General features: G+C 41.9%; 1 protein-coding gene across 3 annotated transcripts; it reads left to right on the plus strand.

Moving 5' to 3' along the window:
* Positions 1-1,057: 1,057 nt before the first annotated feature.
* LOC144699733 (programmed cell death 1 ligand 2-like) lies at positions 1,058-9,739 on the plus strand. 3 transcript variants are annotated; one of them, XM_078570905.1, is made up of 7 exons: positions 1,058-1,705; positions 4,496-4,583; positions 4,674-4,994; positions 6,270-6,560; positions 7,736-7,882; positions 9,265-9,293; positions 9,375-9,739. In XM_078570905.1, exons 2-7 carry the CDS (start codon positions 4,499-4,501, stop codon positions 9,402-9,404), a joined length of 903 nt encoding a protein of 300 aa, XP_078427031.1. In that variant the 5' UTR covers positions 1,058-1,705; positions 4,496-4,498; the 3' UTR covers positions 9,405-9,739. The 3 variants fall into 3 exon arrangements, with proteins under 3 accessions (XP_078427031.1, XP_078427033.1, XP_078427032.1); XM_078570907.1 differs by having other exon boundaries at positions 1,059-1,636; XM_078570906.1 differs by having other exon boundaries at positions 1,059-1,636; positions 4,499-4,583.
* The last annotated feature ends 5,089 nt before the right edge of the window (positions 9,740-14,828 follow it).

Raw genomic sequence — 14,828 nt, forward strand, 5'->3', positions numbered from 1 at the left:
ACTTCAGTCCCACGCTCCTGATCTACGGACACCCGGTGCGGAAAGGGGGCGGGAAGGAGGAGGACCTCCTCGTCAACCTGCCCCTGGGCCTGGCCAAGTTGGCCATTAACAGGTCCAGGCAGCGGGCGATCGAGGGGGGAGTCCCGCCCGATTGTTTGTCCCTCTTCCGCGGCTACGTTCGCGGCCGGGTGTCCCTGGAGAGGGAGCACGCAGTGTCTGCCGGCACTCTCGAGGCCTTCCGTGCCTGGTGGGCAGCATGGGGACTGGGGTGTTTTATTGACCCCTTTAGTCACATTTTGGTTTAATGTTTGTAAGTTTCCTTTAAACTTTGTCCTTAGTTTTACAGCTGACCTGACTTAGGGGCTGTGCTTGTTTTATCCCTTATTTTGTTAGTTTAATTGGTTGACTCCTAAAAAGAGTTACATCAAATTAGCAGAATTACCCTCTCTAGTACCTCATCAACAATCTCAAGCAAGTTAATTAAACACGATTTGCCCCTAACAAATCCATTCTGCTTTCTTTAATTAACCCAGATTTGCCCAAGTGACTATTAATTTTGTCGAGATCATCATTTCTAAAAGCTTCCCCAACATCACAATTAAACTGACATTTGCTGGGCTTATCTTTGCACCCCTTTTTTGAACAAGGGTTTAACATTTGCAATCCTCCTGTCCTCTGCCACCACCCTAGGATTGGAAAATTACAGACACTCTCCCTTCCCCACTCTCCCTTCCCTCAGTCTCTGCACATATCTCAGCCGGTCCTGGTGTCTTATCTACTTTTAAGTACAGAAAGCCTATCCAAAGCCTCAGTCTTAAACCTGTCAAGTGTCTGAACGAGCTTCTCTTTCACCATGATCTGAGCAGCAGCGTCTCCCTTGGTAAATAAATACAGCTGCAATGCAATTTAGTATCGCCTATTTCTGATTTTTGAACTGAGGTGAGATTTCCTGGAGTATAGGAAGTAGCAAATTTTATTTTCTTTTCTGCAATAATACTAGTAGAAAGGGCACAATATAAATTATTTTCAGCAGTTAAGTCACAGTTTTAGATTGTCTTATACAGATAGACTTTATTCCACCTCATTGTTTGGCTGAATTGCGCTTGCAAGAAGTCAAGAACAGACTTTCCTCAATGTGGAAAAAAAAACTCTCTTTTAAAACAACTTATCAAATTTAATTCGCAACAATCTCTTATTTAAATAGTTTCAAGTAAAAAAAATCTTTACTTTGTCCCTGATGGTAACCTTTAGGGTGTTTCCATGTGTATCCTAAGCGGCGCTGGTGGGGGAAATTCTGCAGCGGGGCGAGGAATTGGCTTTTTGCCAACATGCTTGTCTTGTGTCCAGCCGGATCGAAAGAGAAAGTTTCACAGGCAGTAAGAGCCTCTTTGTTTTGTTCATTTCGACACCACAGGCTGGAAGGAGAGATAGTGGAGGGTGGAGGGTGCTCACTGTTTGTCAATAGCACAAGCTAACAGGCGCTGCTAACTATCCCAGACTGGACAGTGGATCGAGAGCCAACAGCCGGACTCGCTCCCCGCAGATCCCAGCCCTTGGTTCCGGCTTCGGCTGAGATGTTCGGTGTCGAGATCCCGGAATCATTCGCAGCGATTGTCAGCGTGTCGGATTTGGAAAGGTGACTTTTCCTGGGTCAGTTTGGAGTTGCGCTGGTTGGATCTCCACATTTCGCTTGGAGGGAAAAAAAGTACGGCCAGATTTTCAGAAAATTTGAGAAATATTTTGTTGACTCTGGTGTGAAATGTGTGTGTTGTGTGTATAATTGAAGAAAATAGTTAAGGATGGAGGAAGGATCGGGTAAACAGAAATAAATACAGTAAACACATTTGAAATGTAACATTCAATTGTTGCAGTATTCCCGGAATTAGAAAGGAATATAAACAGCCGGGGACCTGACTGCTGGACTCTGTCAAAAATTATTGTTCTCAGTTTATTGTTCCCTGAGACCCCATCAGAAAGGATTAGTTACATCAACATCTGTATCAGCGCTTTTAGCAGAAATGGCAACAGCCACATCATGCATTGTTGCAGCAGAGATAGTGATCTTCGCACTGATCTCCCGAAACTGGCTTCGCCTAACAGAATGGGATCATTTCTTAGAGGCAGTCACAGAATCTCAGGATTGTTACGGGGTAGAAGGAGGCCATTCGGCCCATCGTGTCTGCACCGGCTCTCTTGAGCATTTTTACTGAGTGCCAATCTCCTGTCTTTTCCCCGTAACCCTGCAGATTGTTTCTATTGTCTAAATAACATAACCCTCAGCACTATCACCTGGACAGTAAATGTCTGCGGTTTAAAACCTTAAACTCAGGCAGCCAGTATAACTACTTGCAAACATTCAAAGCTTGTTAACGGCAAATATAAACTCGAAAGGCATCAGAATAGTTAAACAAAGATAAAAGCAAAACACTGTGAATGCTGGAAATCTGAAACAAAAACAGAAAATACAGGAAAAACTCAGCAGGTCTGACAGCATCTGTGGAGAGAGAAACAAAGTTAACATTTAGAGTCCGTATGACCTTTCTTCAGAGCCCAAGAGAAGTGGAAATGTGATGAAATTTATACTCTTTAAGGGGGGTGGGGCAGGTGGAGCTGGATATAAGGCCAGCCATAGGTGGGGGCTAAGGAGAGATTGACAAAGATGTCATGAACTGAAGGACAAAGGGATTGTTAAATATAGTGGTTAGTGCTAAAAAAGGTGCTGATAGTGGCATAAAGGTAAGAAAGCAGAATGTGATAATAGCAGAACAAGGGTAGCATTGTGTGAAAGACCATAATGGAACAAGTAATATAAAAGCAAAATACTGCAGAAGCTGGAAATCTGAAACAAAAACAAAAATAGCTGGAAAAACTCAGCAGGTCTGATAGCATCTGTGGAGAGGAACAAATAATAGTTGGCCCTGTAAGGGATAGGTTGGGGTAGGAGGCAGTGATGGGGAAAAATTGATAGAAAATGTGATAAAAAGGGGATAAAACCACAGATAAATGAATAAAAATAAAAATAAGTGGATAAAAAATAAAAATGAATGTAGAAAAAAAGGGGTGGGGATGGAGGAGAGAGTTCATGATCTGAATTTATTGAACTCAATGTTAAGTCCGGAAGGCTGTAAAGCCTAATCGAAAGATGAGGCGTTGTTCATCCAGTTTGTGTTGGGCTTCACTGGAACATTGTAGCAGGCCAAGGACGGACATGTGGGCATGAGAACGGGATGGTGTGTTGAAATGGTAAGCGACAGGAAGGACTGGGTCATGCTTGCAGACAGACCGAAGGTGTTCCGCAAAGTGGTCACTCAGTCTGTGTTTGGTTTCTCCAATGTAGAGGAGACCGCATTGGGAGCAGCGGATGCTGTAGACTAAATTGAAGGAGGTGCAAGTGAAGCGCTGCTTCACCTGAAAGGAGTGTTTGGGCCCTTGGATGGTGAGGAGGGAGGAGGTAAAGGGGGCAGGTGTTGCACCTTCTGTGATTGCATGGGAAGGTGCTGTGGGAAGGGGATGAGGCATTGGGGCGATGGAGGAGTGGGCCAGGGTGTACTGGAGGGAACGGTCCCTATGGAATGCCGACAGGGGAGGTGAGGGTAAGATTTGTTTGGTGGTGGCATCATGCTGGAGTTGGCGGAAATGGCGGAGGATGATCCTTTGAATGTGGAGGCTGGTGGGGTGAGAAATGGGGACAAGGGGGACCTGGTTGATCACTATGTTTATTCTGTAAATAGATGAGCAGTAGAGAGATCAGGATGGTCTGGAGTTTAATCCCTGATTTCGCAAGAATTGCCCGAACAGTTGTGATGTACCCTGTGATGGAATAACTTCAACTGTCAGACTTTTTCAGTTATCTTCTACTGGAGTGATGTTGGGAGTTGGGGGAAATCTCCATGGAAATTCTGTGCCAGAATTGCACAATTACACAATGATTGATGGCCATTCGGATTGAGCTGTCAGCCAGGATCGGACCATCCCAGGTCCAGGATCAGACAGCCCCTGGCCCCGAGTAGCAGCTGCAGCCTGCTCCGGAATGTACCCCATTCGCCTGGGTGTCAAGCCTGTCAAACAGTGGGGGGTGGGGAGCTGATCCTGCAAAAAGACATCGTTGATTCAAAATTCCACAAAACATGTGGGAAATCTGTAATCGGTGCCTGAAACTCTGTCTTCAACATACATAACCCGCCCATGTCAAGATTGGAGCCATTGCGGTGTCCATTTGTATACTGTTGTCAGTTCATAGATTCCAAGATTCTTGCTGTCAGAATTGTAGGCAAACAGTACAAAATGCATTTGTTAGTTTTTCAGTAACACAAAATAGTTATGAATATTCAAAATATTTTAGCAATGCAAATTTCCCTAATGGAATTTTTAGTGCAGCGTTATATATCTGCTTAAAATTCCTGAAAGAAAACGAATGTGATGCACAAGAAAAGTGAAATCAGGTTTGATTAAATTCCTGAGACTTAATGACGTTTCTGTACTTTCCATAAATAAGCAGATGAACTACATTCTGGAAATGGGCTCATACCATACAGTGACTTTCCTTTATGTCATCTTATACACAAGAACAACCTTTGCAGAAAGTAAGTACTGTAGTATTTCTCAATATGTACATCATTCAACACTGATTGTCATTGAGGTAATATGAGTGAATGTAAATTTTTGTTTTCCAGGTTTCGTGACTTTCAATTGTAACCATTCAGTGACAGGAATATTTGATAAAGACACAGAATTGCCATGCAGTTTTGATACAAAGATGAAAGATTTTTCATTATGTGAACTGAGTATAAATAAAGATGGAAATAGAACAGTTGTCTTTAGCAAAGAAGAATATTTCAGTGGAGCTCAGGGTCGAATTAAATTACTTCATCGAAATTCAATGGATGTCTCATTGCTAATCCAGAAAACAAAATTGTCAGATGGTGGAAAGTATCAATATGATTTGGAATTAAATTCTGGTTATTCAAGTCAAACCATCACTCTGAAGGTTAAAGGTGGGTAACAGTATTTCTTTGATATCCTTCCTTGTAAAATATTGGTTGCCACTAATTGGCAACAAATTCCAAATTTCTTCTCATTCTTAAAAAGCTTGATTTGTGTTGATAGGCAACAACAAATTATAAAGAGAGTCATGTTAGAGAGGAATGAACAAATGATCCTGCATTTATATAGTACTTTTCACATCCTCAGAACCTTGTGAAACATATCGCTGATGGTGATAGCTTTGAGTTGTAGTCACTGTTGTTCTGTAATTACTTTCAACAGTCAACTTGCATGGAGGGAAATTTTGCAAACAGCAATTGACTGAACGAATGATAATATCACCCATTTTTGGTGGTGTTGGTTGAATAACAAATGTTATCCGGGATATCTGGAGAATACACTGCTCACCTTTGAATAGTGCCTCGAGATCTTGTATATCAGCCTGAGCAGGTATCTGGAGGTCTCAATTGAATGTCTCATTGCAAATGCAACATTTTGACCAGTGCATGTTCCCTCAATGCTGCATTGAAGTGCCAGACAAGATGATGTTTCCATGCACATAGTGGGACTAGGAGCCACAGCCTTCTGACTCCTAAGCGGGAATAGTCCCAACTGAGTCAAACTAATTACCAATCTGCAGCAACATAAAAAAGCGATAACCTCCCTTTCAATAACATGATTTTGCAATGCTGCTAAACAGTGCCCTGGAAAGGGATTACTAGATTATATATTTTAATTATTTTTTTTTGTCACTCTGCATAGCAATCTAAGAAATTTCTTATTCTCCATTTTTAATATTGTGTAAACACTGCAGATGCATTGGTTAACATGGATATTTGACCATAACTGTTAAATTATGCCAGTCTAGGACTTACCGTTGTGTTTTTCCTTCCTGTCTGTCTACACTAAATAAACAACATCATCAGTGTAAATTCATCACTAGATTGGTGGAGGACACAGGTATACTCCAGAAAAAACATGCAAAATTTATGTACCAGCTAAATTAGACAAAATATATATAAAGAAACAGAATTTGAATCCCCCCTAAAGAGTTCCAAATGGAAGTACTCAGAAATCAAGTCAAAATCACAAATTGCTACCAATAAATGTTTTCCTCTATCACACACCTAATTTATTTAATGAGCTTATTGTCATAAATTTGGGAATAATTATTTACCAAAAACTGTTGTTGCATTTGCTGGTGAGGAGGAAGCACAAAAACTGCCTCTAAATTACTCTACAGTTCTTTCTTATTACAATAATAATAATGCAATCATCCTTTTTAGCTCCATACTGTTTACCAAATGTGACTGCATTCCCAACAACCACACCAATGGGAACAACAAATCTCATTTGTGAAACGATAGGATACCCATTGGCTCAGATTCACTGGTTCGTCGACGGTGCACGCAATCTCACATCCGAGGCTAATACTAGTAGTGTAAAAACCCTGCAAGGATTGTTCAAGATTACCAGCATGCTTCAAATCAAGGAAGTAAATATTTCCAAAGGCAATTATTCTTGTGCTGTGTGGAATGTGGACGAAAATGTATACGAAGTGCAGCAACATTTTCAAAGTAAGTTCATAGCATTTATTCTTCAAATGATCTTAACAAATTGCTGTTGGAAGAATTAATATCATATTAATATATTTAATTCTGAGGATGCGGACAATATTGCAAGACTGTATTTAATATCCATGATTATTTATACCGAAAAGCTTGTGGGGACATTCTTTTAAAATTATTGCAGTACTTTACCTCACAATGTTATTTGAATGTCAATTTTGCTATTATTAATTAATATAGCCATTGAAGGATAGAAATAAGTGACATTATTATGCATATAAGAGCAGGGAGGTTATGCTGGAACTGTATAAAATGCTAGTTAGGCCACAGCTAGAGTGTTGCGTGCAGTTCTGGAATTTGCATTGTAGGAAGGATGTGATTGCAGTAGAAGAGAGTGCAGAGGAGATTTACCAGGATGTTGCCAGGGCTGGAGACTTTTAGTTATGAGGAGAGATTGGATATACTGGGCCAAAACAAAAACAGAATTACCTGGAAAAACTCAGCAGGTCTGGGAGCATCGGCGGGGAAGAATAAAGTTGACGTTTCGAGTCCTCATGACCCTGTTGAAGGGTCATGAGGACTCGAAACGTCAACTCTTTTCTTCTCTGCCGATGCTGCCAGACCTGTTGAGTTTTTCCAGGTAATTCTGTTTTTGTTTTGCAAGTCCAGCATCCGCAGTAGTTTTTTGTTTTTATCTTAGATATACTGGGGTTATTTTCCCTGGAGCAGAGGAGATTGAGGGAGGACATGATTGAGGTGTATAAAATTGTGAGGGGCACAGATAAGGTAGGCAGGAAGGAGCTTTTCCACTTGGTGGAGGGATCAATAACCAGGGAGCATAGATTTAAGTTAAGGGGCAGGAGGTTTAGAGGGGATGTGAGGAAGAAATTTTTCACTCAGAGGGTGGTGGGAATCTGGAACTCACTGCCTGAAAGGGTGGTAGAGGCAGAAACCTCATAATATTTAAGAAGTATTTGGATGTGCACTTGCGATGCCATGGCATACAAGGCTATGGGCCTAGTGCTGGAAAATGGGATTAGAATAGTTAGGTACTTGTTCGACCGGTGCAGACTCGATGGGCTGAAGGGCCTTTTTCTGTGCTGTATACTTCTATGACTCTATATAAAGGTTGATGCTGAAATTAATAATTAATTAAATTGTTTCTTCTAAATTTTCTGTTTCAGTCTTGGATAAACAACATAATCCTTATCAGAAAACAGCAGAGGAAAGGAAGAAAAATATTCTCATAGCTGTATTTGTGATTTTTCCAGTATGTTTTTTAGCATTCGTAATCTTGGCAGTTTTGCAATGCAGCAGAAGAAGACATCCAGGTATGATGGGTGTGGAAATGCTTCTTTTTCCTTTCAAAACTTTTGATTATTACATGACCTAATCTTATGTTTTAAAATACTATTGCTTAGCCTTTATTTTGAATACACCCATAATCTGGTAAGCAATTCAGTTCAGCCTTATCATATGCCAACCATCTAAGTTCCAAAACTGAATAAAAAGTGACAGAATCCCAAGATTCTGCACAGTTTGAAATTCTGCCTGGCATTCTAATTCACTTGCTAGAGTTGTGTGACTTACATAAGATTTTGGCTGAACCATTGGCAATCAAATACTCTTACCTCACTGATCAGGAACATGTTTGCTGGTTAGTTTGCTCCAGAGACAAGAGACACCTAAAGTTATGAATGTTGTCTAATTAGTTACAATCTTTAGGTTTAGTTGGGTGAAGAGGGGATAGATAATGTACAAAATACAAGCCATGCTTCCATCCCTCCTGTAGTCCCACAAGGAGAAGGAGGAAAAACCCAGGTGAGTCACAGTGAACTACTCTGAGGCCCTTCTATTGAGGCATATGCATCAAGCAGTATTGAAAGAGATGTGGGAATAAGTTGCCAACCACAAGTTTCCAAGTTATGGTGTTTGATACAGGGAAAGGCAAATGGGAGAAGAGAAGGAAGGAAATGCTTTTTAAAAAATAATCACTTTCTGGTCATGTGCACCTCTGGCAAAGCTGGCATTTATTTCTCATCCTGAGTAGCCATGAGAAGATGTTGGGCCTTCTCCATTGCAGTTTAATACAACTGAGTGGTTTTCTAGGGTAATTCAGTGGGCAATTCAGACACATTGGTGTGCTACTTGAGTTGCATACAGGACTGTAGACTCCCTTCCTGAAATGACACTAGTGAACAAGTTGGTTATGTAGGACAATGTTCTGAAAGTGACTGAAGCTTCATGGTGACTTGTCCTGATACCAGACTTTTTTAAAAAAAAATCCAAATTCAAATTCTCACCCTGTGATGGTGGGATTTGGACTCATATCTTCTGAATTACTAGTCCAGACTTTTGAATTTGAAATTTGGTAATATAACCATTACAATACTGTGCCCACCCAGTCAAGTCAGAGGACTAAAATCTTATATATAAGACGGGTGATTGCACTTATTTTGGATCCCTTTAGTTATAAAATCATTTTTATAGTTAGATAAAGGGAGTAGGATAACTTATTTGAAAATGTGAGCTTTTTGTTTATAAATGTTAACATCACAATTGTACACAGATTACTGTATGTCTTTCAAATGATTAGGAGTTTTGGAACTATATAAAAAAATAGACTGCAAATTTCACAGTTGGGCATGTTAATTCAAATGAAATATTATGTGCCAGAAGTAATTAATTAATTGCTGTTTTTCTTTTATTTCAGCAGTTAGAAAAGAATCTGAAATCCCAATGGTAGGTGAGATTTCAAACATTAGGACATGTTTGAAAGCTATGCGTCACAGATTCTGTAACTTTGTTTTTGTCTTTTAACAGATGTCAAGTGACCGGGGAGCTGATGTTTAATGGTGATTGCAGTGAATATTATTTCTCCTGTGACGGATAATAAATAGTTCAGTTTTTGACATCACAGCGTTCTGTAAAAGGAGAAAAAAGGTCTTCAGCCCAACTGTAATTTGAAAAGTGAATATTATTGTAAAATCTGATTTGACTGTGATACTGTGATTCATATTTAGCACTTGTAAATATACTTTTGAAAAGCATTCATATTTTAACTATTATTTTATATTAATAGGTATGTAAAAAATGATTTCCCTTATGGAGGTCAATAAACGGCTTTCTTGTTTCATCTGCTTGTTTATTTGCTAAAATTCTAGACTATTTTCCATTCAATAAATCTATGTCGCCTTACAGCAAATGCTGTGCAAAAATATCAAGCCAAGCTTATCACAAAGAATTTTGCAAAATAACAGGTTCTCTGATATAATTTAAAGATCCACTTAAATCATGGAGGAGTCTGGGCCCAGTTTTCATTTTAATATAAACTAACTTTAATCTTCCCATAACTCTCTGTTAAGGAGCTAAAATGACTCAATTGCAGACTATTAGATGCTGGCACTGTTCTCATGGTGGTGTTCTTCAGCCCAAGCTGTGTTTTAAATAATGATCCTCAGCTGTAAAATTGTTTAACGCACTCCTCCTTGTACATGTTACAGGCCAGTCTGGTGTTGGGTATCAATAAGATGGAAGCATTTATACAATTTCAGGGTAAGATAACAAGCCCAACATCAGTGCTTTCCAGATCCTCCTGGGGAGGAAGTTAATTATCCCGATCTTGTCATATAAGAGATTTATAACCTTAGCTCTCGTTAATGCCAATTTGCATCTTGCTTTTGGAAAACATGTGTTCTGAAGTTCATTTTTTTAGTATAGACAGTTGGATGGCTAATTTCATACATAATTTGTTTTATTCATTTACGGGATATTGGATGTGGGCATCACTGGCTAGGCCAGCATTTATTGCCTATCCCTCATTGCCCTTGAGAAGGTGGTGGTGAGCTGCCTTCTTAAACTGCTGCAACCCATGTGTTGGGGATACACCCACAGGGCTGTTACTGAGAGAGTTCCAGGATATTGACCTAGCAACAGTGAAGGAACGGCGATATATTTCTAAGTTAGGATGGTGAGTGGTTTGGAGGGGCACTTCCAGCTGGTGATGTTCCCATCTGTCTGGTATCCTTGTCCTGCTAGATGGTAGCGGTTGTGGGTTTGGAAGGTGCTGTCGAAGAAGCCTTGGTGAGTTCCTGCTGTGCAACTTGTAGATGGTACACACTGCTGCCACTGTTTATCGGTGGTGGAGTGAATGTTTGTGGAAGGGGTGCCAATCAAGTGGGCTGTTTTGTCCTGGATGGTGTCAAGCTTCTTAAATGTTGTTGGAGCTGCACTATCCAGGCAAGTGGGGAGTATTCCATCACACTCCTGACTTATGTCTTGTAGACGGTGGACAGGTTTTAGGGAGTCAGGAGGTGAGTTATTCGCCGCAGGATTCCTAGTCTTTGACCTGCTCTTGTAGCCACAGTATTTATCTGGCCAGTCCAGTTCAGTTTCTGGTCAATGGTAACCTCCAGGATGTTGATAGTGTGGGATTCAGCAATGGTAATGCCATTGAATGTCAAGGGGTGATGGTTAGATTCTGTCTTTTTGGAGATAGTCATTGCCTGGCACTTGTGTGGCGTGAATGTTACTTGCCACTTATCAGCCCAAGCCTGGACACTGTCTACGTCTTGCTGTATTTGAACATGGACTGCTTCAGTATCTGAGGACTTACGAATGATGCTAAACATTGTGCAATCATCAATGAACCTCCCGATTTCTGACCTTATGATGGAAGGAAGGTCATTGATGAAGCAGCTGAAGATGGTTGGGCCTAGGACATTACCCTGAGGAACTCCTGCAATGATGCCCTGAAGCTGAGGTGATTGATCTTCAACAACCACAACCATCTTCATTTGTGCTAAGTATGACTCCAACCAGCGGATTTTGCCCCCTAATTGCAATTGATTCCAGTTTTGCTAGGGCTCTTTGATGCCATACTTGGTCCAATGCTGCCTTGATGTCAAGGGCAGTCGCTCTCACCTCACCTCTGGAGTTCAGCTCTTTTGTCCATGTTTGAACCAAGGCTGTAATGAGGTCAGAGGCTGTGACCCTGGCAGAACCTGAACTGCACCTCAGTGAGCAGGTTATTACTGAGCAAGTGCTTCTTGGTAACACTGTTGATGTCCCCTTCCATCACTTTACTGATGATTGAAGATGGACTGATGGGCCAGTAATTGGCTGGGTTGGATTTGTTGTGCTTTTTGAGCACGGAACATAGTGGGCAATTTTCCACATTGCTGGGTAAATGCCAGTGTTGTAGCTGTACTGGAACAACTTGTCTAGGGGCACGGTAGGTTCTGGAGTAATATTGCCAGAACGTTGTCAGGACTCATAGCTTTTACAGTGTCCAGTGCCTTCAGCCATTTATCATTTGGAGTAAATGGAATTGATTGGCATCTGTGGTGCTGGGGACCTCTGGAGGAGGCCGACATGGATCATCCACTCGGCACTTGTGGCTGAAGATTATTGCGATGCTTCAGCCTTATCTTTTGCACAGATGTGCTGGGCTCCTCCATCATTGAGGATGGGGATGTTTGTGGAGCCTCCTCATCCAGTGAGTGTTTAATTGCCCACCACCATTCATAACTGGATGTGGCAAGACTGCAGAGCTTAGATCTGATCCGTTGGTTTTGGAATCACTTAGCTCTGTTGATCACTTGCTGCTTATGCTGTTTGGCATGCAAGTAGTCCTGTGTTGTAGCTTCACCAGGTTGACACCTCATGTTTAGGTATGCCTGGTGCTGCTCCTGGCATGCCCTCCTGCACTCTTCATTGAAACAAGGTTGATCCCATGGTTTGGTGGTAATGGCAGAGCAGGGGATATTATGACATTTAAGACAGAGATGAGGAGGAATTTCTTCTCTCAGAGGATAGTGAATCTGTGGAATTTTTTTTACTGCAGCGGGCTGTTGTGGCTGAGTTGTTAAGTATATTCAAGGCTGAGATATACAGATTTTTAATCAGTAAGGGAATCAAGGGTTATGGAGAAAAGGCAGGAAAGTGGAGTTGAGGATTATTCATGATCTCATTGAATAATGGAGCAGACTCGATGGTCCAAATGGCCTACCTCTGCTCCTACGTCTTACAGTCTTATGGTTTTATATGTCGGACCATGAGGTTACAGATTGTGTTTGTGTACAATTCTGCTGCTGCTGATGGCCTGCAGCGCCTCATGAACTTGAGTTGTCTTGAGTTGCTGGATCTGTTTGAAATCTATCCCATTTAGTACAGTGGTAGTACCACACAACATGTTGGAGGGTATCCTCATTAAGAAGATGGGACTTTGTCTCCACAAGAACTGTGTGATGGTCGCTCCTACCAATACTGTCATGGATAGATGCACCTGTGGCAAGCAGGTTGGTGAGGATGAGGTCAAGTATGTTTCTCCCTCTTGGTTTCCTTGCCAGCTGCTGCAGACCCAGTTTAGCAGCTATGTCCTTTGGGACTTGGCTTGCCTGGTCTGTGGTGGTGCTACTGAGCCACTCTTGGTGATTGAAGTCCCTCACCCAGAACATATTCTGTGCCCTTGTGACCCTCATACTTCCTCCAAGTGGTCAACATGGAGGAGCACTCATTCATCAGCTGAGGGGGTGCAGTACATGTTAATCAGCAGGAGATTTCCTTGCCCATGTTTAACCTGATGCCATGAGACTTCATTGGGGCTGGAGGCAATGTTGAGGACTCTCAGGGCAACTTCCTCTTGACTGTATACTACTGTACCACCACCTCTGCTGGGTCTGTCCTGCCAATGGGACAAGACACACCCATGGATGGTGATGGTGGTGTCTGGGACATTATCTGTAAGATATGATTCCATGATTATGACTGTGTCAGGCTGTTACTTGACTAAATGCTGGCACTGTTCTCATGGTGTTCTCCAGCCCAAGATGCGTTTTAAGTAATGTACGCTGTTAATAGCTTTCCTTTTAACACATTCTACCCTTGCTTCTTGATAAGACACTGAATCCTTGCTGTGTTATTGTTCCTTGGGCGTCTAACCATTTCCAATAACTTCTCAATAAGCCCTATTAGTCCTAAGACACACTTTGACCGTGAATGTGAGCAGGGTATTTAACATGGCAAGTTTCTATAACCAAGGACAGAATATTGCCATCGGGGCCGACACATAAAATGACGCGCCATGACATCGGGCGTGCATCTCGACATCACCGCGCGCCATTTCGATATTTTGTTCTGAACTGTCAAATTCCTATTAAGGCCATTAAAAAAGTAATTGACGTGAACAACGCTGCCCTTCCAATCTTAAGGTGGGCAGGCAGGCGAAGAGCCCAAGTGGCCTTTGTGTTTTTCAGGACACCTCATCCAGGGACGGGCTAAGGTTTCCTGAAGTTTGTACAAAATAAATAAATTCTGCAAAATGCTCAAACATGTCCAAGATCATGTGACACTGTCACATGAGGGGACATGTTTAAATAATTTTCTAGTTCATTTATCGAAAAGTTTCATTGTCAACTTAATCGCCCTGAGCCAGCTCCATGCCTCGGAGATTGCTGTGATGTGTGCGAAAGAGCACAGGTCCCAACTCTGCCTCCTCCCCCAACCCGCACAGGTGGCGCTGAGTGCTACCGGCCGCGCGTTATGCTGGGCGGCCTTAATTGGCCCGCCTGCGTAAAATGGCAGTACGCAGCCGATCGTGGGTGGCAATCGGCTCTGTGCCCGTCCCCGCCCATTGCTGCCCAGCCCGACCGGCATAGGTAAGATTCTACCCCAAGTCTGACACTGGTGATTTCACCTTGCTGTTACTGGGTCTGTAACAACATCATGAATGGTAAGTAGTCAGTGTTCTTTTCTATTTATGACGCTTCTGTTTCTGCAAGGGACGACAGCTCAGCGGTCCAAGTGCCTTCTTGTCTCAGGCAATAGACCTCCATTAATATTCAAATTGGGTCTAATGGTAGATTAAGGATATTGATTGCCATTTTAGGGCAGAAGTGGTTGAGCATACGGGTGCACATTTAATTGCCAGTGCAGCTGAAAAGACCTGAGAAAGATAAGCTTTGAATTAGTTTTTGTGCAGCAATGAGGAGCAGGAGTGCTCTTGGCAGAAATACCTGCTTCTCTCTTTCCAACTTGTCCATGATTGCACTCCCTCCAAGATTAAACTTGGTTGCCAACCTGACCACATGATATTGCATTCATCAAAATCTGAATAGAATTATCTGAAAAAAAAAATTCCTGAGCTACGGGGAAGGGGAAAGGGGTTGTGACTAAGTTGTTGTTGCAGTGAGCTGGCATAGACTCAATGGGCTGAAAGACTTCCTTCTGTGCTGTAAACATGCTATCATTCTATGATCCTAGGGGCAGCCTCTTCAC

The sequence above is a fragment of the Cetorhinus maximus genome, chromosome 24 (genome assembly GCF_964194155.1).
Source record: "Cetorhinus maximus chromosome 24, sCetMax3.hap1.1, whole genome shotgun sequence".
NCBI classification, from domain to species: domain Eukaryota; kingdom Metazoa; phylum Chordata; class Chondrichthyes; order Lamniformes; family Cetorhinidae; genus Cetorhinus; species Cetorhinus maximus.

What these genes read in the sequence shown, in the direction of transcription:
- LOC144699733 (XM_078570905.1), top strand. Translation starts at nt 4,499, where the DNA reads ATGAACTACATTCTGGAAATGGGCTCATACCATACAGTGACTTTCCTT. An exon ending in CATCACTCTGAAGGTTAAAG is followed by an intron (nt 4,995 to 6,269) that starts GTGGGTAACAGT and finishes CATCCTTTTTAG; the next exon opens with CTCCATACTGTTTACCAAAT. An exon ending in AGTGCAGCAACATTTTCAAA is followed by an intron (nt 6,561 to 7,735) that starts GTAAGTTCATAG and finishes TTTCTGTTTCAG; the next exon opens with TCTTGGATAAACAACATAAT.